The sequence below is a fragment of the Pagrus pagrus genome (assembly GCF_965226575.1).
Source record: "Pagrus pagrus genome assembly, chromosome: 12".
In the NCBI taxonomy this organism is placed as follows: domain Eukaryota; kingdom Metazoa; phylum Chordata; class Actinopteri; order Spariformes; family Sparidae; genus Pagrus; species Pagrus pagrus.
In genome coordinates, this window is record NC_140196.1 from 22,455,830 (window position 1) to 22,481,950 (window position 26,121).

Sequence of the window (26,121 nt, forward strand, 5' to 3'; positions counted from 1 at the left end):
CTTTTAATTATTTTTTATTTAAATCATGACTTAATATTGTGATACTTTGCTACATTTTCAACAGGTATATTAGTAACTGTATCGGAAAACATTTTAAGAGTAATCCTCCCAACCCTGCATATAATTGGCATAAAACAATAGCATTAAGGGCTGCAAGCTGGTGGAGATGATGGAGAGTCCAAGGTTCATCCAGAATAACCAAAAAAGGAAAAACAATCGTGATACTGTTCCAAATGGAAAATTAACTCCTTGGCCACTAGGGGCAGTGTTCCATATGGTTTGTAGATACTCATGACTGGTCCATAGTGTAGTCTCTGGTGCAGAGCTATGAAATCTCTCTTAAAGCAGATATTTAACCCTTTAATGATTTTTAGATATATTTTGTGAAAGCCTTGTTTATTTAAACCTATTTTGATAAAATTGCAAGCTGGAGCTGGCATTCTGGTTGATTTATGCACATCTAATCACATTGCTAAAGTTTGTAACATTGAAAGCAGGCCTAAGAAAGAATTCTTAAAAACTTTTGACTACTAGATAACAGATAAAAAAAACATCCCATATGGAGTTTACCTCATGTTGTCCCCTAATGCTGCAGATGTAATGCAGTGCTATGACTTGATGCATTACAAATTGGTAAATCAAGCTCTTGTCAATCCCCACAAAACATACTGTTTAATATAACATGCTTAATGTTATTGACGTCGGCATATATGTTGTCTGATATGTCCTGATATTAAAACATTTTTTTACAGAAAATGCAGAAAAGATGCCTGTTGTATTTTAAAATAATTAAATTCCCAGTGAAATTTATTGTTTGAGTCCTCTGGTGTCACTTAAGACAATGACATTACACTGTTAAATGTCCTGCCTCTATTTTGTATGAACTGTATCTTTTGATAACTACATTTGGGGGATCATTGCAAAAAATTGTTTTGTGTATAGATATGATGTTTGCAAGCATAACGGCTGATACCACTACTCTCCAATATCAGTATCAGCATTGGCATCTGCCTCTATATGCTATACATAGCTACATAAATGTTGCAAAAGTAACAGTTGTAGGCGTACTGAACAATGTCCATGGTTTTAAAAATGCACATCAAAATGTTTTATACATATTATGTTTAATTTATTTGTTACGCTCTGTATTTATGACTCTACAAATGTGCAGGTAGAGTGCACACAAGGATGTTTGTAACAAAATCTCACCTCATCTCACAGTAAACAAGAACTATCAGATTCTGTTACATTCTTTCTGAGGCTATTGTCCAACACTCAGGAAATGTTCCTTTAGGAATACTCTGATAGTCTGGGCTGGTACAAACTGTAGGAACACTGCAGCATGTGCAAATACCAAGAGAGAGAGGGGAGAGAGAAAGAGAGAGATGGTGCCTTCGAGTGCCCTCCAATAACATCGGAGCTTTACGTTGAAAAGGTATGACATGTTATTACAGTAGATTGGTCAAAGAAACAAGAGAATAGCCAAATGAAATGTATTCTGTAGTGTTTATAATCAAAGCAGCACTGGGCTTCTTTGAGCTGTAGTGAAGTGGAAATGTGCAGCAGACTTATCATTGATGTTTATGAAAGAAAAAATGCATGTGCCAATGTAGAACAACAAGGGGAAAATCTCAATGAATTATTCACACAGGCTGCACATACTTGATGATGTGTTCCACGTCTAGGTCCATCACTTGTTTCCATGACTATCATCGTATTTAATTGTAAATGAAAACATATTTGATATGCTTTATCCTGATTTTATGGCACTGTATTGAAGGGCATCCCTGAATTAAAAAAATCTGGCAAACCTTCATCATGTCAGTGTTGTGCTGCTGTGGTGCATATTCCTAAATAAATATCTTTAATCAAATCCCCACGAACCAAATCTGAAGGAACAGGGAATTGACAGGCCCAGCAGCTAGGGCTTTAACAAGCCATTATATCCATTACCTTTAAATCCATTGATTATGTTCAGTATTAATCCTTTTTATTGTTTCGTCTATAAGATGTCAGATATGTAAAAATTAGCCATCTGTCGAATTAACGCTCAAAACAAATAGGACGCAGCATGTCTCTGTAACAGCCGCTAATTGCTGTGAACTGTAGCTGCTGTTAGCTAGTTAGCTTAGTTAGCCGTGCAGCTAGCAGTCCGGAGTGTATACTTACAGCTAGGGACTAGAACTGGTCAGGGCTGGCTGGTTAGCATGCTAACTTATGTGAATATGTCTTCAACATAATATATAGACGTTAGAAAGTCAAGACTGTTACTACTTCACATTCTCTGGATAATTTTAGTAAAAAAAAAAAATCTTTAATTTGCTTATTTTGTCTGGGATGAGGGAAACTTGTATACTAAAGGTGGCAGAGGTGAAGTAGCCCTGATATCCACTGTCTCAGAAAATGTTGACTTTCTCAATTTCATTGCGATTACCCGTTCGCGCATCATAGTTGTCATTTTTTCGACGGTACTTGAAGGGAGCACGAGGGAGAGATTCTCAAACGCCTCGTACGTAAACATCCTTGCGCCAGACACCTACCCACGATGCAGCGCGGTTGCACACAACATAGCCATCTTGTCAAGAGTGACTGAGTGAGGGAGGTAACTGTGGGCGCTGTGTGGATCCTCGTTTATTTTAAAGCGTCAAATTTGACAGCGTTTTCCTCCCTCGGAAGCAAAGTGACCGTCGCCACCGAATGACTTTGAGCTGGTGAAGCGAGCGGCCACGAACGACTGCTTTCGGGAAGATGTCTCACATACTTGTTCCGACGTAGGGGGAGTGTGCAGCAGCCAGTTGGCTTGACTTGCTAGCTAGCTCAGAGAGTGGAGGGCTGCGGGCCCTCCTCAGCGTAAAGTAGCTCCTGTAGCTGGGCAACACACTCTGCGACAACGGCCGTTTGACAACTGCACAACCGGGACGTTAGCAGGCCGGTCCGGACCGGCCGAAAGCTCTGGATCAAGCTTGGTAAAGGCTGCTGGTATCAGAGTCTGAAGCCGCATTGCTGGACAAGGCGAGACGAAGTGTGGCGTTGCGTTATGAGCTCATGAAACGCAACAGGAGACCGAGAGAGGAAGAGGGATGGCGTAGATTCATCTCGACTACAGAAAGCTAGGCTAAGTAAAATACATCCAACTGTGCTGTTTAGTATGATCTGAGCTTTTAGAAGCTGTAACCAGCTCCTCCCTCTCCGACGGAGGATAAACATAGCCATACGGGACTTGGAATCAGGCTGTCAATATGTCGAAAATGCCGGCCAAGAAGAAGAGCTGTTTTCAGATCACCAGTGTGACTCAGGCCCAGGTGGCGGCTATCGGTGCCACCGACGACACGGAGAGTCTGGACGACCCAGACGAGTCACGGACTGAAGATGTGTCGTCGGAAATCTACGACATGTCACGGGCTGAGTACGAGCCTGCGTGTGACAGGAGTTCATCTGAAGAAGCCTTGAATAATGTTGGAGAACCGGAGGCGACCAGTGTTATGGCACCGTCACACATACCTCAACAGCTGACAAGCAATCCCATCGGGGAGTTTCGAAAGATTGGAGTGTCCAGCTCAACTCAAGGTGGGATTGGCGCTCCAGCAGGTTTACCCCTAAACACCCAGCCTGGGGCAATGCAGCAACAGCCTGCTCCAGCAGCCAGTGCTGGACCTACCGGTGTGTCAGTGAACACATCCCAGCCTGCTGCAGTGACCAGCTCCGCTCCTCCTCCTGCCACCTCCACGGTGAGTTGCACTTCACGTTTTAGGGTCATTAAACTCGATCATGGTACTGGAGAACCCTTTCGAAGAGGCAGGTGGACGTGCACAGAGTTTTATGAGAAAGACTCTGAGAGCTCCGCTGTTAGTAGGACTGTAGATAGCATAAGGCATGCCAGTGCAACACTGGACCCTGCTGCAGACCGAGACAGCGGGATTGGGCTTACAGGAGGATCTGTGGTCGCCCCGTCAACACATTCAGGTCAGGGCTTGGGCTCTGTGGCGGATGCTTCTCTCTTATCATCCCGTATGCAGTCAGTGGAGGCTGTATCACAGCAGCAGCAACAAATCCACCATCAAAACTACAGCGCCCGGCAGCAGGGTGTTAGTGGGTCGATCGCACAGAGTGCTTTCTCCAGCAGCAAGCAGACAGCTGTCCCAGCTCAGCCGACAGTGGGGGGTCTCCCACCTTCTGCTCCCCAGAGCACGCTGCCTGTTGGACAAAACGGCCTTCCTCAATCTGGCATCCACATACAGAAGTCCCCCATCATGCCTCCTTCAGCTCAGCCCATCACATATCCTCAGCAGCAGCAGCTTCCGCTGGGCCACCACCTGACCAGCCAGTCGGAGTACTATCAGCAGCCTGCTTCCATTCAGTCAGGGCTCGCCGCTGGCCAGTCACTCCCAGTGTCAAGCCTCTCTGCTGGGCCACAGCCCGTGGGTCAGGGTGCCGCTTCGGTCTTGCCGCCAGCCTCTGGAGGGGCTCCTTTGCCAAGTCAGCTTGGAGACATTGCAGGAGCAGGAGGGGGATCTGTACCTACCGGACAGCAGCAGGCTGGAGGGATGGGAGGGCTCGGAGGCTCCATACTTACTGGTGGACCCACTTTGCAGCAGCAGACTATGAGTCAGTATGCATCTGCTGGCCTCCACGCTGCATCCTCCGGTGTACAAAATGTGCCTGCCATCGCAGTGAGCTCCAGTGTGCCCTCCACTGTGCCCGCTGCTGTGCCCAGTGCCTCCAGTGCAGCCATGCCAAATGTGACAACTTCCAGTTTGCCTCCAGGTCAGGTACCCCACAGCAAGACTCCGGTGGCTTTGGCGGCTCAAGGCCTCCAAGCGACTGGATTTGGACATGTGGAAGGTGGAGGAAAGTCAGAGGGCCTCATCAACGCACAGTCTCCTGGTGTCTCTGGGAAGGAAGCGGTGAAGCCCCTCATGCCTGAGGGCCTGCCGCTCGCCGCACCAACCGTCAACAGCCTGTTTGGGATCCACATACCAGTCGACGGGGATGTGGACAGGTAACCGTTTCTAAATCTTAATGTTGAGCTACATCACCATGCCTGTGCAAACATTATCCACACCATTTGAACACATAGACAGCTGGGGAGAAGCTGGCCATTTGCTGTGATCACAAGAAGATTGAAAGCCAAAGGGAGGCAGTGCTCATTTTAGTGTTGGTCATTCAGTTTGTCAGCTGAAAACAGGATTTTCCCCTCCATGTCAGGGAGGGGAATGCAGAGGAGGAAAGAAGTGGCACACAGGAAGGAAATTTAATGTTTGTTGTTTCTCATTAGGGCCTACAGAAGTAAGAGGAGTGTAGCACACATGAAGAGAACACCCATGGCTTTAAACTTGTTAAACACACACATGACTCCTGTAACACTGTGAGGGTGTGCGTTTGAGTAATGTGTGTAGAAGCATTTTGTTGCAGCTTTCCTCCCACTTAAGCCTCTCACCCTCCAGGATGGTGTCTGAGGTGATGGCCTTGGATGCAGACTAAAGATGTGTTGTGGTTGCTACTGTGCATAGTTAGCTCAGCTTTCTATTAGCCCCAGGCTCCTCCTCGCCACTTGGTAAACATGCTCAATGTCTGACCTTTTTAATAAGTTAGTTCCTGCCCCGGAAAAGACTTACTAATACAAGTGTGAACACAGTGAAGAGTGTTTGATTTTTGTGTTGCCACATTTATGATATCATGGTTTCCACTCTCAGCCCCATCAGGCTCCCCTCAGGAATGTGTTTACACAGGATTTTAGAGCATTGGCTGAAATAACTGTTTTAGCTTTTGTACTGCTGATATTATGTTGCAGAATGTGCGTTTAGGTAGCACACTGTGCAAAAAAAAAAAAAAACTAAACGTCATACAAGCTGTGAATTTAAAAGGAGCATTCGTTTTTCTCTGATTTTATTAGTGGATTCATAAATGATGGACACTGGAGATAGTGATTTCCTCAGAAAGTGTACACCGTTCAAGTTAAGAGCTTTAACTTTGTTTCATTCTGTCTGTAAAGTGGTAAAATGTGACTACATGTGGCTCATAAGATGCAGCGTTATCATTCTTTGGGCCATGGCATTTGTTTCCTCTCCAACAGTAATCTCTCTCCTTTCCTGAGTTTAAGCGCTTTGTTTCACATGTAGTAGATTGCACACATGAGCGGAAGTGATACAGTGCCTGAATCTCTCAGTGGTTTCCATTTACAGTGCTGCAGATATAACAGAATGTAGACCAGACAGGGTATGCAGACTGCTGCAAACTGGCACTACTTTTTTCCTGACGTGTGGGTGGACAGCCTCTTAAACAGGGAAGCAAACTTTTCTCTGCCATTAAACAACCAAGCCTCAATTGTCAACTGGCTTTACACACACCCAGCATGATGTGTCAGTGATTTGAGGCCCAAGGGGTGATGACTGTGAAAAGCATGGCCAGTGTCAAAGGAAACCCTGACATGTATGACCAGGGGTTTTCAAAGAGTCTGACACTTGTTGTCTGTCGCTATTTGATTAAGTAAGTTATGCTGTGGGCTCCAACTAGAGCGCCCTTTATTTAAGCCTGTATTTGTTAACAGTTAACAGTTTGCAGTGACCCGTGGATGAACAGACAATTATCACTGGATTACTTTGACACTGAAGAAAACTTTTAAACGAGTTCTGGATTCATCTTTTTTCTCTGATTTGTAAGCAGATTTGTGGACGTTATTCTGTGTTCAGATTCGACTGAGTTATAGCTTCATGGAGGAGTACGACTTTTGACTCAAATTGTGGCAATCAAGGTACTCGTATTGCCTCCATGAGCTGTATCTAAGCCACTGGTCTAGCTCTAGCTGTTGTTCGGTTTGATCAGCAGGTCAAATCAACAGGCCTGTCCTTGTCACCTCTCACAGTATCTCTGCCTCACTTCTCTGCCTCAGGCCCACCTTTCAACTCTGCCACGCCCCCCTCACCGTGTGAAAACCTCTTGTGTCAACTAAGGATGAGTTATTTTGTTCCTTAAAAAGGGCCAAGTTGTTACTTGGGCAGTATTTTATTAAAAACTATTCAAGCAATTGATTCAGACATTTTAAACATTTTTAAAGGGGCACTATGTAGTTTTGGAGAAGAAATTCAAAGCTATTTTTCCCATAACTGAATAAACAAGCTGTTCTCCGGCGAAAATAAGGTCCCCAGAACACTGTTTGAAGCTAGAAAGGTGGCAGGGTCCGCCACATATAAACAAAGTAAAACAGTATGATATTGTGTTGTCCTTTAAGGTCAGTTTGTTTATTCAAACAGGAAAACAAAAAGAGTTTGTTTGCTTAGGCATTAAAAAAATCAGTCAGTGAAGATCTTTTTCTTCTGATTAAAAAATTGCATTGTGTAAAAATGACTTTTTTTGTCAGCAACGAGACAAACTTTGTTCCAGTAAAATCTGAATGCTGCTGAAGAAAAAGGAGGCTGACTGATCCTACATCAGAGCACGGATGATGACACCACTCTGGCTGCTCCTGTTCTCTCTGACCTATCAGTGGTTTGCAGTGTTTTCACTCCACTTGTTTGTTTCGGCTCAGCTCTCTCGGAACCTCGACCGAGGCGATACTAGAATAAGTACCAGGCACTATCCACAAATTTTCACAACGGGGAAACCAAACGAGAGCGAGTGGAGCAGAGCTGTACCACACAGTGGAAACCCAGCATGTGTATTGCATGTGAGAGGGCCCAGCTCCCAGGCTGATAAGAACAGGGGTCTCTTACGACAGCCAAGTCCTATCAGACATTGAGCAGTAGTCTTTCCACTGTGCCCCTATTCTGCCGATAAGAGACCTGACAGTGGGGTGTGTCAACCAACTGTGCTCGTTGTCACGTCATGGTGCTTGTCTTTTGCAACACAACGTGGGCTAAATTACTGTGTATTCTGTTGGACGTGGTCAAACACACACCCTCATGTGTTGGAGGCATGCACACTCCCCCTGTAAGTGCTGTGGGCATGTTGAGCGAGTCACTCCGAGCCCTAGCTGACTGCTGCTGCTTCATAGTTTTCAGCACTGGTGCAGCATCAGTGCGGTTGGTGCCGTGTACCTACCAGCCCGCTGATTGACTGACAGGCAGAGCACGACAGTTGTTCCGGCACAGACGAAGTGCTGAATGACATTCCTTTGCAGCAGCAACTGTAGTACGCTCAGGAAGCTGCAGAGCAAAACTTGTTGTGCCTCACACTTCAGCAGGCATTTTAGCTATGCTCGATACACCCCCACCACTCCTTCCCTCCCTCCTCCGGCTTTTTTCGTCTCTTGCTTAATTTCTACATTTCCATCGCTCTGTTTATTTTGTCTCCACGCACCAAACGACAAAAACACTTCCATTTTCTTTTCAAACAGACTACTTCAGGAGCTAATATCTATAATCTGTACAACACAGAAAGACATGCACATGCACCCCACACACGCGCACAGTTTTGATTGCACGTTTACGGAAGCTTGTAGACCTCTCCACAGCTTGCACAACCTGGAAAAAACTCTCTTGGCCATTTGGCAATGTTTGTCCCCGTCATCCTCCACCCTGTAGTTTTCCCTGCAAGTAATTAAAGCGAATCAGTGGAGATACGGACGAGAGTTTGAAGATGTTGTTCTCATATTTAGAATATGATTCGCTCGGCTTAATGTTTCCCAGATGGCTGCAACAACTGAAGGCGTAAAATAACATTGATCGTCATAATGTCTTTGTTGCGCTCGCAGAGGAGTTGCTACTATTCCGCGAGACTGTTTGCATAAATGTGTTTCATCTGCATGCTGTGTGTAACTGAACTCATGCTGGGGAGGTATGGTTTATTGTCCTGCCATAATGGGAGCTTATGTAAAATCAGACTCCTTAGGAGGTGGAAGAGGGGAGGGGGAGTCCTGGCCTGCGATAAAGTGGAGCCGTTTCTGCCACTGTGAATCGAGAGCCTGTGTCTGTGTGGGTGGATGAGGGGTGTGTCTTTAAAAGGGGATGGGTTGACTCAGTGTGCACAAAAGTATCCATGCTGGGGGTGGGGGCCACTTACTGAGGAACTGAGCCATTACTTTTGGAGAAAATTCAGCATAGACATTAACACAGCTTATTTATTTGTAGTCATGGTGGATGTGTGGGTGTTTGTGTGAGATGGTGACACAGAGCACAGGGTCTTTCCCTCTGCTCCGTGACCTCTGGTTTACTCCTGTATCCTGTTTTCAGTCAAAGTCCCTCACGCTGCTCTCCACCTTCTGTTCATTTAATATTCCTTAGCTCTCTCCCTGCTTCCGCACTGGGGCTCTCTGGTCATATCATATAACATTTGGTGGGCACATTTTATCCAGAGAGCCTCACAGAGGGCGAAGTACACACTTTTATTTTGTTGGACATCTATGGCCTCAATTGCAGGCCTAGGGATTAGCTTTTTTCAACAGCATCCCAGAACCGTCCTGAAAAACAATTTTAGCTGTTCTGAAGTGAATGTAAATCGTCCCCAAAACTAAATGTTGTTTATCTACTTTATTATCATCTATAGTTGTTGGTTAAAAGCATCAGCATTCCAATGACTATATCTCTAAACTGTACTCATCTAAAGTACTTACATTTCCTGTACACTTGTTGTGTTGTCACATTAACCTGCAGTTCACTGTTTATTGCTTGATGTTTCTCTGAGCAGAAACTTTCAGCCCTGTTGTTTGTGAAGCTCTGTTAGCTTTAAGATATTGGCTCCGTTAGCTGTTAGCTATGTTGACTCTATTAGCTTCATTAGCTGTAAGCTATTGGCTCCATTAGCTGTTAGCTATGTTGGCTCTATATGCTCTGTTACCTGTAAGCTTTAAGTCCTTTTAGCTGTTAGCGCTATTAGCTCTGTTAGTTGTCAGCTTTTAGCTTTGTTAGCTATTAGCTCTAGTAGCTGTAAGCTGTTAGCTCCGTTAGCTGTTGGCTCTATTAGCCCCTTTAGCTGTAAGCTATTAGCTCTGTTAGCTATTAGTTCTGTTGGCTCTATTAGCTATGTTACCTGTGAGCTTTAAGTCATGTTAGCTGTTAGCTCCATTAGATCTATTAGCTGTAAGCTATTAGCTCCACTAACTGATAGCTCTGCTTGCTCTAGTGGCCCAGTTAGCTGTAAGCTTTTAGCTCTATTAACTCTGTTAGCTGTTAGTTCTGTAAGCTCTATTAGCTCCATTAGCTGTAAGTTATAAGCTATGTTAGCTGTTAGCTCTGTTGGCTCTTTTAGCTCAATTAGCTGATAGCACTGTTATCCAAACAACTCACAACTTTGCTGACCACTGGCTGCTATCTGCAAACAGCTAACTAGCTCTCCTCCTGCTGACCTCTGAAGTCCTGAAGGCATCCTGGGGAAGACCTCTGTTTGCCCCCAACATTTTCTATTGTCCCCAGGATGATGGGGCACTGCTCGGTAGTAATGCTGTAATGCTGTTTTAAGCTGTGCAGCACCACATCTGGTATCTGTAAAGGAGCAATACAGTAAGTGTGCACTCAGTTACAAGTACACATAGCTAATACTAATACGGTGCGAGACAACAGCTCTACAATAAATCAATTAATTAATTGATTTTTATGTAATGTTGGTTTTTGATGAAACTGTGCTATACTGAAAATTGCTTTGAAAACTTTTCAATATAAAACAGTGAAGTTCAACAGCACCACACCTACAGCCTCCAAAATGACCATCAGGTAGATTAAACGCATCTCTCAGAAGGCTTTTGTTGCGTATACTTAATAAAGTGGCAACTGAGTGTATTGGGCAATAGTGTAATAACTAATCTTCTCCCCCCGCCATGTACTCTTTAACCTCTGACTGTGCAGGGTGTGTGTATCTCTGTGCATTTCTGTGTGTACACTAGTCAAGTATTTCATTTTTTGTGTCCACTGCCTCCTCTCAGCCTTATTATTCACAAAATATGTATTGTTCTGGCTTGACTGACACCACTGGTCTGTATGTCTGTAGGCTTTGCATCAGTCCTCACCTCCACCTCAGGTATGGAGGCCCTCCATTGTTCTGACAAGCAGAAGAATGTCCCCAGCTTAGTCCAGGTTTTGATGGCTTGTTTAACTGGGGATGTGCTGTACCGTGCTGTAGATAAGCTTCACTGAGAATATGCTCTTTATCTTGTTTTTTGAAAGTGGTACTTCAGTGACTTGAAGCATTACCAAGACTGACTTTCAGCTTTCTTGTACTTTTCTTGTATTCTCTTGTGCAGGCTTTTTATCAGCTGGGCAGAAAATAATCATTATTTTCATCATATATACTTTATTTCTAATATTTCAAAAATCACAAAATGCCAGGAAAGGCTGACCTTTTTCTTCTTTCTGTGTCCTCTGAAAGAGTTGCCCACTGATTTAGCGTTGCACTCCTACTACTAATATTGTTGGACTCATGGTGGACAGTTCGAAAAACAGGATGAAAATCGATGCTGTGGGTGTGTTAAGTTGGCAGTGTTCAATGTAGCCTCGAGCTGCTAGCCTCAGGCAGACATGAGGAGCGGGCTACAGAGCTCCTGTAGACAATAAATTTCATTTTCAAACTAAATTGTCCTCAAGTGAGACTGTGTTAAGTGACAGCACTTGAGGTGATTTATCAGACTTCTCACTGCTCCCTCTGAAGACACAAAAGCTTTTATACAACTTTTCTCACATTTACAGTAAAACTCCCTCCACCTGTACGGAAGATGACGTGTCACATCGAGTTCCACTTTAACACATCATGGCATTGATACAACTTCAAGTTTCAGTGTAGTTTCTCTTACTTGTTGTCCTGTTCACTCAGTTCCTCTCATAATCTCTGAACTTTAACATTTTGGGAAGTTGGCTGCATAATTGTTGTTCACTTTTCAAAAAGCAAAACAAAATCCTATTCTAGATATTTTGATAGTAAGAACAGTGCAGCATTCTGCACATAAGAAAGCAGCATGTGTTTGACCATTTTCCACCGCAGTAGTTCTTGGAAATACCTTGGAAGAACCCTGGAAGAAGGGACTTTTTGGGCACTACCGCCCAGCAAAAAGTTGAACTAGGTTCAACAAATCAAATGGATAAGGTTCCTTTTGTTAACTTGTGCTAGTGGAGGTGTCGGTATCCAAGCTGCCATTCTCCTCTAGTGGCCATTCTGTGATCGTACAGTGACTCGGTCCTCCCAGTACTCCATCTCCCTCGTCTACAACACAAAACCCGCTGAAAGAAACTCCCATAGGGCAGCTGAAATCTAAATAGTTTTGACCTACTTCTGCTCTGTGGCAGATGGATGGATGGTGCAGAGAACCTGAAGCCTCATGAGCACCAGCAGTGAGAGCTTTCAACACCTCTGTTTAACCTCTGCCTGTGCACCCCCCAGTCTCCCAATTACTCTGTCTTTCTACCACAGCTGCCAACGTGCCTCAACACACCAAGGCCACATTATTACCCCTTTCACACTGAACAAAAAACCCACTAACATCTGGCCTTTGTCTTTAACGTGAACGTGTACAATCTGCATTGATTCCTGCATCGAACGCCTGTGCAGTAGTCAAGAATGTTTATCGGCTACAGCGCTGATCGCCTGTGATGGATACACAACACCCGGGTGGACACGTTAGTTTTCACTCCTTTTCAGGCGCAATGATATGACATTGTTGAAGTCAAGGACGCTTGAACAGAGTTTGAAAGAGAGACTGAAGTAAAAGATATTTAAAAAGGAACCCCTCGTTAGTTACTTCTGCCTGATCGGTACTCAACAGAGATGAGAAAGGAGTGAGATGTGTCACTCCTGAGCAACTTCCGTTATCAGCTCCTGGACAAATGATGTGTGTAATTGAAAATGTTATTGATTAAGACTTTAAGAAATAAAAAAAAAAGCTTCTGGATGTAGTCTGATGAGTTATATTATCTGCTGCTTTTTTCTGCTTCCTGTTTTTTGGCACGTTTGTGATGCCAAACGTGACACGAGAAAAAAAAAACGGAACTCTCAAACGTCTATTTTTAGTGGGTTTATCCGTGTTTCATAATTCTGCCTATACACGCTAGTTTTAGCGTTAAAGTACTATATGGAAATGACTTTGTTGAATACACCTTGCTTCAATCAACATATTTTTATGCGCGGTTTGAAGTATCGCATTAGAAAAGGTGAATGGAAACTGCCGTATTTGACAAAAACTGAAATGAGTTAATGCACTTAATAGGAGATGGAAACACCTTTTTCATTGTTTGTTCTGACATGGCAAACATTCAACTCACATGACTGGTCAGCTGTTGAAGAAGAAGAACTTTCTGCTATCTGTCTTCCAAGTAATTTCTTCTGGGTGTTTAAGGCAGATGGTTTTGTTTCCTCTTCTCCTTTCTCTTTCTTGTTCTCTGAAGTTTATTGGCGGTTGGTTTTGTTTTCAGTTTGCGCCCTCTATTATTTCTACTCCGATGCAGCCATGAATAGTGTAACCTATTCTACCATCTTATGACGAAACTTCACCAGGTCATTCGCTCCTTTTTTTTTGCGACATTTTAAAAATTGCAGAAGGGAAGAATTGGAATTCAAACTCTAAACAGATATAGAGCAGCGTATTACAAGAGTAAGCGCTAGCTGCTGCCAACTAGCTGTCATTAGCTAGTTAGCACAATTAGCTCAAATCAGCTGTGCAGCTAGTGGTCCGATCTGGGAACTGTTGGTGTTTACACCGCAAGCACAGGAGCTTTGAGCCAGGACAGGCTTGGGCTAGCTGGTTAGCGCAATGTCCGAACTGTTATTTCTTGACTTTCTGTTGCAAATTTTAGTTAATTTTTTAATAATTTCAACAAAGATTCGTACATATTGCACCTTTTAAACTTGCTTTGAAACATACAAGACAAGACATCATGCCTCTCTAACACATGGACATAAAACTTTTTTCTAACACTTTTTTTTGTCTGCGTACTTTCCTCTCGCTCTTTGCTCTCTCCTATTTTCTTTTCTTGCACTTTTTACTCGCACTTCCTTCCTCATCACTTGAGGCTACTGTGGGTCTTCTCGTGCTCAGTGAGTTAGCAAAGTTATTAAGAGGTTCAACACCATGAAAGTGAACCTTTGACATGGCTGCTGTGTTGCAGGCTCACACTTCAGAGAAAACCCTGTGTCATGCTCCAGTTACATGTGTGACATCAACCAGCAAGAATGCACCAAAAGGTCACTTCTGTGTGCCGCCAGGTCGTACGTTTACTTTGGGGCAGTATCTAGCAAAACCTGAGCTTGTACAACTTTTTGTGTTAGGTTAGCTTGTGTGCTTTTAGAGATAGGTTTAAAGAGGAAAGCGAAAAGGGGATTTTGCTGCTGTGCATACATATCTGGTGGGTCTTTCTGTCCTCAAACACCAGACTCTGAGTTTCTGAGGAGGACGGCACGTTCACCACTGCCGAACACATCGACTGGTTGCTTTACAAAGAGGGGCTTTCATAAATGGATATTGACATGTTACATTTTAGAGTTACAAAGAGAGCCATTGAGAGGCGAGTGTTTGCTACTTGAAAACAGGGAGCAAAGACAGTTCTTAACTCATTCATGAAGAGGTTGCCGGACTCCCAAGTCATCTGACCTGGATGATTTCAGCCGGGAGCTAGCTGGTGAATAGCTGCGATAAAGAGATGTTTTTCTACGGTGGTGTGTGCGCGCCTGCCACGCGTGTGCCTGGGTTTTGTTTCTTTTCTTGCGCCATAGCCCGCAAAATAAAATCAAGCAGAGGCAAAGGAGGAGGCCTGTGAGAGTGTTTAGTCATGAGGTAATGTGACAAAGGGAGTTTGTGCCAGTGATTTCTAGGAAAGGAGCCTTGGCTGCTATAATATTCACACACATGCTGTAAATCAAGTCCTCATTCCCGTGTGTGTGTGTGTGTGTGTGTGTGTGTGTGTGTGCGTGCGTGTGCATGTGTGTAGCCCTGCCTGCGCTGGCTTGCTCATGTGTGTGTGAGTATTTGTGTGTGTGTGTGTGTGTGTGTGTGTGTGTGTGTGTGTGTGTGTGTGTGTGTGTGTGTGTGTGTGTGTGTGTGTGTGTGTGTGTGTGTGTGTGTGTGTGTGTGTATGCTCATGTCAGTGTGCATTGGATGTGGGAGAGAAGCAGTTAGTTTTGAAAGGCACGAGCCTGTAGTAGATTTTTAGTGCGTGTGTGTGTGTGTGTGTCTACGGGTCAGTGTGGGGATTTCCTTTCCTTTTCCCGAATATACATCCCTTGGTATGGAACACAGTGTACTTGTAGCTCACCAGGAACATAGGAGGTAATGCTAAAATCCTCAACAAAGAAGTCAACAGATCCAACATTTACTGTGTATAAAAGCAGCAACACAGTTAACGACTGAGAAGAAGTCCGATTTCTTAGTTGTAAACCAGAAGTTACAGCTGAGCTTTTTTTCTGACTGTGTGTGCAGAAAACAACCTAAGCATGAGTGATGGCCAACATATACTGTAGATGCATGGCCTGAGGGCGGCCCTTGAAGTTTATGAAGTTGTCCCGACCTTTGAACATACCATTCCTGTGTTGAGGTCAAGACTCCCTTTCCCCCAGCCCCTTGGCTTTACTGTGTTTGAATGTCCCATATGTTTTATGGAAGGAGCCTTTTCTCCAGCCGAGTTAACCGCACGATGCGAGCGAAGGAGTTTGCCTGGGGGAGGGGGGGCGGGTTGAAGTTGCGTAAGCAAACATTTCTAGGAATCGAACTTTAGTCTGCTTTCACTGTTTCAACTCGTCCTCCTCTCTCTCTCTCTCCCTCTCTCTCTCTTTTTCCCCGAATGTGGTTGACGCAGGAACCCCTCCAAGGCTTTCTACCGGGCCTTCCAGTCTGGCAGCAGATTAAGGGACTCAAAGGCCCACATTGATAGGTACAGTACTATACTGGATCGGACTGGACGGGCCTGCAGGAGTGTTACAACGTGTGTGCAGTGTTCAGTAGCAGTGAGCTTTGCTTTTCTTCCATGTGCATGGATTGAGTTTGGAAACAAAGCCTGGCAGCAAGCGCAGGATTGACCAATAGACTTCTCAACAACATCTCTCTCTCGCTCTGTAATTTTCTCTCAGCGTCCGTGTCCGCTGCTTTCTTTGACACCGTCTGAAACAGTGTATATTGTACGTGTCACTTAAAAATTCAGGTTTGTTTACTGCCGGGGTGTTATTTTCACAAGTTTGGCCACCGTCTCTATTGTCTTGTGCAGCAGCTTAATTGCTGAGATCTTTGGGTGCAGAGACAAACAATAGAACGGTATGCAATTGGGAAAGCAACACGACTGCTCAGACAGATTATAAACAAGTTAAACCTAACTACAGCTGCAACTATTGACTCTTTATGTTATTGAAATCTCTCAATAATTGATTGATCTTTTCATCAAGGGCTGCAACTAACAATTATTTTTTATCTTTGATAATTTGTGTTGTGTTTTGTCCACAACCCAAAGATATTCAGTTTACTGTCGTAGAGGTGGTAAAGAAAACATTCTCATTTAGGAAGATGGAGAATTTAGATTTGTATTGTCTAAAAAAAATCTCTGGGACCGATTAATTGTTTATGAAAATAGTTGGCGATTAATTTGATAGTTGACATCTAATTGATTAATTGCTGCAGCTCTAATTTAGTCTATAAAATCTTTCTTAAAATATATATAAAAGGTTTAGAAATGTCTCTTTTTTTGCACAGGTTTTGCTCAGGCCTGTATTTTAGCTTATCACAAATGTATCGGTATGCTTCTATACGTATGTTGGCCAACAAGAATTGCCCACCACAAATGCCAAACTACAGTAGGTTTAGAAATCTCTGTCGGAGAGTTTGTCCACCAAAGAGCACTGATGAGTTGAGGTTGCATTTGTAAGTTTGTATCTTGGTCACAAGAACAAGAAAGCAAATTTAAGAGTCGGTATTAAGATTGATTGTTTATGTTCAGAAAATCACGATCAGCGGACATATTGTTTATATTTTACAGCTATATTGCAATACACAATATGTATCTTTATATTTTGAAATCTCCTCAAAGGCAAACACAAAGGACTCGAGCACAGTTTTGTTTTAAAGGTGTGTTTTAAAAAATTACAATAAATCTACCTATGCAATTAGGTTTATTGTATACTATACAATAAATTTACCTTGTAACCTTGTAATGTTGATATATTGCCCAGCCCTATACATACCCAAAATACCCCTCTGAATTGCCCATTGTGTTGTCAAACTTCAGGCTCTTTAAATACAGATGGAGCAGGAAGTAGCTCTACAGTCTAATAGACATTTTGAACAGGCAGTTTTTGTAATGATTTTATCATTCACATTAATTTTCACTTTCCAGTAGGTAATCTGGTAAAACAGTTTCTTTACACCTGTCTGATTGCTCATGTTGCTTCACTCCATTACAGTCTCAATGTCCCAACATCTCAGACGGTAATTTGTTCAAGTGCTTTCATGCTTTCTAGAAAATGGCCAAAACTACAACAACAATACTAAAATAACCTTCTCAGAACTCAAAGCTATTGGCTTTCAGGTGTCTCTGATTAGTGTGTGCATGCTACCTGTAACACAGGATTTAAATAACAAGCTGAATACACTCTCCTCCCATGTCGCTGTTCCTGTCCAGTGACTTTAATTCACAGTCTCATTATAAATTCATCACTGAACTTTTAAATTGATGAATGATACCGTGGCTCATACAGACACTCCACACGCTCAGAGACTGTTATCCTGTCACGGTGGCATGAGAAAGCGCCTTCAACATTTTTATGATGCCTTTTACCAAAATGAAAAGGGGAAGCATATGAAACCATATATGAGTGACAGGAAATGAAACTGTTTTTAGAGAAATATACAGCTGACACACCATCACCAGCCACCGAGGGACTGCACACACGCACACACAAACGCAATAATTGCAAACGAATAAATCACTATTATTATTTCATGATATAAACTGAGTAATGGGTAATGTCAGTACCTAAAAACTCCATCTGCTTTACTTCAGTTCACTCTCAATGTTTTGCTCGCTCCATTAGCCCAACTGAAGGTGATATCCACTCTCAACGGGAGCAACATAATAAGATGGCACAAATGACACTCTTTCGGGCCCCATGCCTCACTTCTTTTTTTGAGCGGTGCTGTTGTGGATACACTGCTCCACTGCTGTTGTTTTAGATAACCAGGCTTTGTTTGAGAGGCTGTGTTTTGCTAGATCATGGCGATGGCCTTTAGTCATTATTATTTTATTCATGTTTATTTGGGATCATGTCCAAGGCAACAAAATGAAGTCATAGAGGAGGTTGCGACACTGACATTATCTTTCCTACATATCCTTAGGAACATAGTCGTCATTAGAGCTGCAACAATTATGGAATTGTGATGCAGATGTGGCAGATTCTGTGTCGAGGCAGTGACAGAACATAGTCAGGAGTTGCAGCCCACACAAAGCCAAAGCTTATTAATGTGTTGGCTGTTCTCGGCTGCTAAGTGAAGTTATAAAGTTACGTCGTATCGAGGCCCTTTATATGTTGGGAGATGTAGCGTAGGGAGACAGAGATCAACAGACAGTGATTCAACCACCAGCACACAGGAGCTTTGGACCGGGACAGCCAGGGGTAGCTGGATAGCATGATAAACTTCAGTAGATATCTCTGACATCATGATGTCAAAACGGCTATTTATTCACATTCTGTTGATAATTTTAGTCAAGTTTTGAATGTTTTCAACTAAAACTCTTACATATTGCCCCTTTAACTTGCTTGAAAAGCATGGACTTGACGAGTTGCACGTTGTGTGTTAAATCTGCCTCACAACAATTACGAACCACGTTAGCCATTTTCACCCGAGGCTAACCTCCACAGCCATAAAGAACACAGCGAGGAGGCGTTGTCATCTTTGGAGTTCAATTCTGAGAGAGGTGTGTGCTGCAGTCATGTTTATGATGTTTGCCACATTCAGGAAGTCAGCTGCTATGTGAAAACCTTATTTTTATAGATTACAACACGCTTGTAATGCACTTTATTTTCTGAGGTGGGTCACGCAGATACTTAAAACATGCAGCTTTTTATATTGTAGACTATTGTAATCTGATTATAAATGACTTTCTAAATAAAAAGGGAAATTAGATTTATTTTAACGTTTGTTTTAATTGATGAAAAAGTAGCCATGTGCAGTAATGTAGAATGTTGAGGATGCCAAACGCTGAGATGAATCAAGACGCATCAAGAGTCTTTGTGAAGTCGACTCATTCGATAGGTGAATCATAATCGGAGGATTCAGACTTCTATTAGTCGATCAAAAGAAAAGTAATGCCAACTATTTTGATCATTGACAAATCTTCTCAGTCATTTGTCAAGAACAAATGTCAAATATTTGCAGTTTGCAGCTTCTTAAATGTGAGGATACTAAATAAAGAGTCTAATAATTACGTTTTTTTTATAGACTGAACAATTAATCATGAAAATACTCATCAGTTGTAGCTTTAAATGTGCTAGTTAATCAGATAGTTATCAGATAGATAGTTATGTAAGTCCGTGTATGGAAATTACATCAGACCACATGGCTGTATATTGGCACTTCTCTTTCAATGTCATGAAAATGATGTGTAGAAAAGTACATATGTGGAGAATACCCACATGTAATACACAGGTTTGTGACTGGTATCTCACTCTGTCACTACTGTAATGTGTATTTCAAGCCTCACCAGCTACACAGTAGAACTATGTCAGATCCACTGCAGAAGACTGCACTGTCAAAATAAAAGTCCCCCATATGGGCATCCTTGTGGCTCACTTGGCAGAAGCTCCTGGCAGAGGAGCTTTTGTAGTAGGTCATCCTCTTCTCTGTATTTTTTTCTTTTCCTACTCATCAATCTTGACTTAGCATTTTTTCACAAAAAGAAAAAAACACAGTAAAAAACAGTTTTTAGTTGCATATTCAACAGTATGTTCAAACTTTTATTAAAGTGTACATACATATGCTGATATATTGAGGGATCCAAGGACAGAACTTATTAAAACCTCACAGAGGTGTTTTTACTTTTATTATCCTTACTCATCTTCCAGTCTACAAGCATCTTTGTCTCAGGGTCCAAATATACAAATAGATACCATAATCAGTAATAAGTCTGAGAATGGCAGGTTTGTCAACTCTAAAATATTCAAAACTATTTGATGGATTTGGTACAGACATTTGTGGCAACCAGAGGAAGAATCTTACTAATTTCGATGATCCCCGACTTTTCCTCTAGTTTCACCATGAGGTTGAAATTTTAGATTTTTAGTCCTTGACAGTTATACAATCGATGGATGAAACTTTAAAGGAGACATATCACGCTCATTTTCAGGTTCATCATTTTATTTTGTTACTACTACAATAGCATGGACACATTGTCTGCGAGTATGTTAGGCTGTCTTGTGTATGACTTTTAGAATATTGTATCCACAGTTGAGATATAGGTGAATATTAATTTCCTGTGATTAGTGTAACAAGAAACATTGTACTGTGAGGATGAATTGTATTTATTACAGAGTCTGAAATCAGAAGAAGCCTCATACAGTTATTGTGTACTTCTTTTTTGCTGTACTTTGCCTATTATCTTTTCCATCCACAGTCTCAAAGGGTTGCTTCATTATAGAGTTGTTTGTCTTGTTTGCCTGAGTGTGAAACTGTAAACGTCAAAAATAAAGCCCCTATAAGACCTCACTCAGTAATTGGCCTGCTATGCCAAATGTTTTGATGCTTTCTTAGTTGCTACTTCCTCATTTCTTCTCTGCTGGGGTACTGATGATGCCCCATTACAGGCACAGCTGTATTATGCAATGGTACAAAAACAGTTGAAGTTATCTGGTCTTGGATCTGATATGAGTGTGACTTTGATGAGAGAACGTGTTGGTACGTCAAAATGCGGGACTTTCATGCACAAATCAGCCCTTATAAAGTGATGTTAGCTAGCTAGCTAGTTAGCTACCAAAACATTATCAAACTACTAGTGATTGTTTTATGATTGCTATAGAGAAAAGAACTATAATGTGTTGAACTGACGAATGATGAAATGAGTTTTCATAGCCCCATGTTTTGAGAGTGCCTCTGAAAAAGGCTACAGGGCTACAGACTTCGCCTGACCCCTCTATCCTAACAATTAGTGGGACACCCTACCCCTAGATGTGATCGTGCATATCCGAGAGGTAGGGCTAAGTGGAAGGGGCAAGGGGTGTATTGGGATTGGTCCAAAGACTTGGTCTGTGCAGTTTTGTTGTTGATTTGACTGTCAGCAGGCCCCTATACATCTGTATCAAAAAGCCAAATATTCAGATAGAAAAAATAAAATGTAGATGTACATTAGAAGGACTTTGGTTTGCACTTTAAAATCAGATGTGTCACAAGTTTCTAGGTAAGATTGACTTGTGCACCTGTTGTCCTTGGGCATTCGATCAGGCCTCGCCTCTGAAGCTCTCAACTTGCCTTATCATGTCTCAGGCTGAGATAAATAGACGTGGCTTTGTTTTTACCGTGCTGCTGAAGGAAACCTACCGCTCTTAAACCTGCCAGCGTTTCTGCCAGAGGCAAGGAATGACAACTATTCGATGTTCAGATGAGTTATTCACCCTCACTGCCCCACTTGCCCACGCTTCGTGTGAGTGTAAACTTTTCTGCCTCTAATGGACCTTTTATTGACGTTCTTGTTTTACAGCTAACCCTGTATAGGAAATGCCATCCTCTACCTAGAGCTTGTAAACGTCAGTCACTCATGTTGATGTAGAAGGGGAAGTTTACAGAGGCGTTGGTTGCATAATCAGTGGCAGAGTGAGTTCAAACCCTCATTAGCATTCTGTTTTATACGATACGATATACTTTTATCTCAGCCCAGCCTTCAGCCCTGCAGGGCTTGACCTTACTTACATCACTAGTTACAGTATATACTGCATACTGTTTGCTTTTTAAAGCAGGGAGAACAGGAGGAGGGGGCTTCACCATGCATTTGGCTTGTTTTGTGTTGAAGTCAGGCGCTCAAACAAGTTCTTGGCTTTGACGTTAGATCCAGAGGCTTAAACAAGATCATGTGTGTCAGGAGCGGTGCTTTAACCAGGCTCCTGAGCACTACTCAATCATGTTGTGGTTTCCAGAAATCTCCCCCCAGTGCCAGTTTTTCTTGGAAGTTCTACTTGGGGCACCAGATGGTGTCCTAATATGGTTCTGATTCGTTGTTCCTGCTTCCTACAATGTAACTCGTACAATTGCAGCTGAAAGGAAGGAGTAGCTGCCCAAACCGTCATGACTCAACAGAATCATCTTTACCAACTTTGATTCCAGGAAGCAGAACTAGACCCAATCCCAATGTCCACACTCAGATTCATGGACTTTGAGGCGCATTCCCAGTAAGTCCAGGAGGGTTTACGGCCGTCCCATTGCCAAATCCTTAAGGGCATGAAGGCTCTCTCGTGGACATTTTGAGCGTTTTAAGGCCACTTTCCGTAACTCCGCATTTCTGCAAGCTTTGCCTGAGGGAATTACCCACAGTTCATATTGTTATAACATTAAACACAGGGTTACCATTGGTTACCAGGAAAAACAATGATAATATGGATGCTTCCCTTATCATTATACTATGCAATGTTTTTTTCACAAACAGATATGTTTTAAATCATAGGGGTTTAATGGTACACAAAAATCACAGTTCGTTATGTACTTTGGTATTGAAGTCACAGTTCGGTTCTCGGTTAAAGCTGGGGTTGGTAATTCTGTTCAGAAGCATTTATTATCATATTTGTAGAAAAAATCTCTTAACATCCAGACAGCAATCAACATAGAGAATGCTTTGGAGAAAAAAAAGGAAAAAAATCCATTGTCTGTGCCTGCGACAGGGCTGTAATGACTGACTCCGCCTGTCACTCCATTGCGCGTGACCTGCATCTACGCAACGCACTGCTTGAGCTGTGGTGGAGTGAGCTCATTGTTTACGGACAAGAATGACGGCGAAAGTACAGCCACACTTTTCATTACCATCTGTACCTACAGCAGCGTGCACTGCCAAACAGAGCAAGAAAAGAAAGAACGAATTCGAGAAGACAAAGCAATACAAACAAAAAGAAGTTGGATAGCGCAAGAAGTGAAACGACACTGGAGTGGCTTTTCAACGATGGCGACAACTGATCAAGTCGAAGGCCTGAAAACGGACGCCGTGGTAGCTGTCTCTCTGCTGGACAGGTAATGAGCTGGTTTGTTTTGGTGGGGGGAAATGTATAATTACTCTGCATTATGTAGTCAACGTAGCTAACGTGGATAACATGGATCAGACCACTGTTATTCATGTAATATGTATCTTTGATGGATACATTTCATATATACATGTGCACTTCTTTCATATCAAGTTGGTTTGCTTTATGTGCATGGCATCATTTCATTAGCTGCACCAGGAAATGTCTCAAGTACTGGTCCTAGCAGTCACATGTTAGCCTACTGCTTGAGACTATTGCTAATATGCATTATGTAGTATGAGACATTTTTTAAGAAATTTCAATTCATGATCTGACTGTCAGCTGACCACAGTAGAAGGTGGGAAACACTAACTATAATTGCTGCACATGCACCTACCAACCCCTTCAAATAATCACTTGGCACCCATCATATAAGCTTCCCATCACCCACCTCACCCCAGACTTCCATTTTAACTTTTTTTACATTGACTTTTCAGTCACAAGAGTTGACGTGTTGGACAGGTAAAGTAACATGAAAAGTACACCAAGGCGTAAAACAAAAAGTCCAGCGAGTAGAGCTTGTACACACGACTGTCAAAATGCATAGTAAAAATAATAAAAAAAAGTTTTATATAATTATTCTGAAAGTAAAATTTTGCTTACCCTCCAGAAAAGTAGAACTGGTAAATATGACATGACATCTGATGTAACAGAGGCTACTTCTGGTTGATGTCAGGAATATTTGTCACTGCATAATGCATCCAAAGTTGTGTTATAATGAATTAAAAGTAATTTCAAGGTCCTTGAAAAGCTGCATTTACTGTCAGATATGTAATTTTGCTATTCTTTCTACAGGAATCACTTCCAAGAGGATTGAGGCAGCACGGACATCAGCAGCCTAACCTGTTGGCCAAAACCGATCTGTGTTTATAATCAGTCAAGAAACCTCTGGACGTCCTTCCTGTATATAGTTGTTTATGCTAATTGTGCTGTATATTGTCTAAACGATAAAAGGTATACCATTTTTGTTGTGTTATTTTTTTAATATGTTCCAAAAAATTAAATAAACAAGAGTCTTACCTATTTTTTTTTTCTATTTATCATAGTACACAGAATATCTTTGGGTTTCTGACTTTCGGTAAGAGAAAACTTGAAGGCATAAATTTGTGTGGCAGGAAATCATAAAGGGCATTTTCGCACTTCTCACATGATTTAAACATCCCATCCCAGGATGATTCTTAATGTCCAACTGCTCAGCCAAATATTTGGCTTACACTAAGTTTTTATTATCATTTTTATGCATACTCTTTGATGGATATTGGCACAGTTTCAACCAAATTTACAATAAAGGAATATATACAAAGTGGGGCTGCAACTAAGTTATTTTCATCATTGATTATTTCCACCAATAATTTAGTCGATAGATACCAAAAAATTGTGAAAACTGTTCATCACAGCGTCCCAGAAACTTACTTCTCTTGTCAAACCAACAGTCCAGAACCTTAAGATTCTTGATTTACTGTCATAAATGGCAAACAAAAGCAGCAAATCCTCACATTTAAGGAGCTGGAACCAGCAAATAATTGCTATTTTGCTTGAAAAATGACTAAGGCAATTAATCGATTATCTATGCCATGAGGGGGGTATACTTGGTCTGCAATGGTGTTTGGGGGTGTGGTGCATGTCAAGTGTCCGGTGCTCTTGCAATATAATATTGAACAAGTTTGCGAAACAAGTCATGATTCAAATACGTCATCAGCAGAGTCTTGTGATTGGTTTGCCTTCTCCATGGGGAAGCGTCTTTTGTTGGACTGATGTAACCCTTTCATGTGGTTGTCCCTGCAATATTACTTAGTTCATTCACAACACAGCTGCAACGGCATTTTCCCTGAAATGTTACTCTGTCCTGAGGTGGAAAATTGGTGGTACGGATTTTCCTGAACACGGATCCCTGCTCCCATTCACACATGACCCCATGCAGGAAATGTACCAGAACATGGCTGCGTGGGGCTGCATGTGTGAAACGAGCGTTAGAAACCCATGTGGATGTCAAAAAAGGAGTTGATGCCATCCTCGCGTACCTGTGCCTGTAGAGAAATTTTACTTCCCTCTATTGATGTTGAATTAAAAAGAAAGGGTTTATTAGTGTGAGTTGACCTTTTAAAAACCATTGTGAACAAGTTCAGCAGGCTTATAATGGGCCCTAACTGAATACAATTACAATACAATTCATGTGTCTGAAATGCTGTGTTGTAGTGCTGTCAAGTATGTTTTTGTCTGTACTGTCTGAAATCTCTGGTGAAGCAACAAGGGTGTAACCCAGAGAGTCCATTGAGGGTCTGTACTTTATAGAGTGAGAGATTCCTCTGGGCACAGGCCTATTGAAAACTCCTGTTAGGGAGGAAAACTGTAGGAGGGTCTGTGTGTGACGCCTCGTCTAAATTAAACACACATTTGGTAGAGGGTGAAGCTGAGGTTGACGCAGTTTTTTCTTCTTTTTTGTGTGTGTAACATTTGGTTATGTAAGCACTCTTGGGGGGCTCACATAACGAGGTCTATGAGGAGGAGAACGAGACACTAATGAGTGATTACTGACAGCTGAAATCTGCATTCTTTTCTAATTTATTTCTCGAAGTCATGGGTGTGTGCCTATCTGAACACACGGACTGACACCATGTGTATCTTTGTCAACACATGTCTGCCTTGTTCATTGTGAGATGTACGTATGTAAGACACCGCCATGTCTGACAGAGATCAAAGGCATTAGTGTATGTGAGTGACAGCGTTGTATAGGAGCAGAGGTATGGGGAACATTCCCTCCCCGGTCCTTCCCGCTGATAACGATCTACTGAGTGCTTCCTCTGGCCCTGCGCACACAAAAATTAGATGGTGTTGAGGAACAGAACATCATGTCCTCGGGGGTAGGCTATAGGCAGCCTTATCTGATGTCCTGGCCTCCTGAGCGCACCGTGAAACATTTTAAAGTTGGGAAAGTTGGCTTGGCAGTGCCCTCTTGTGTAGAAACCAATTAATGGT

The 26,121-nt window shown here is 42.4% G+C and overlaps 1 protein-coding gene across 1 annotated transcript in view; it reads left to right on the top strand.

The window, feature by feature from the left end:
* Positions 1-2,503: 2,503 nt before the first annotated feature.
* LOC311266971 (TSC22 domain family protein 2-like) overlaps positions 2,504-26,121 on the top strand; it is a 29,336-nt gene continuing 5,718 nt past the window's right edge. The window contains exon 1 of the mRNA XM_084369721.1: positions 2,504-4,999. Coding sequence (XP_084225847.1) covers positions 3,240-4,999 — 1,760 coding nt within the window. The 5' untranslated portion in view covers positions 2,504-3,239. The remainder of the gene's footprint in view (positions 5,000-26,121) is intronic.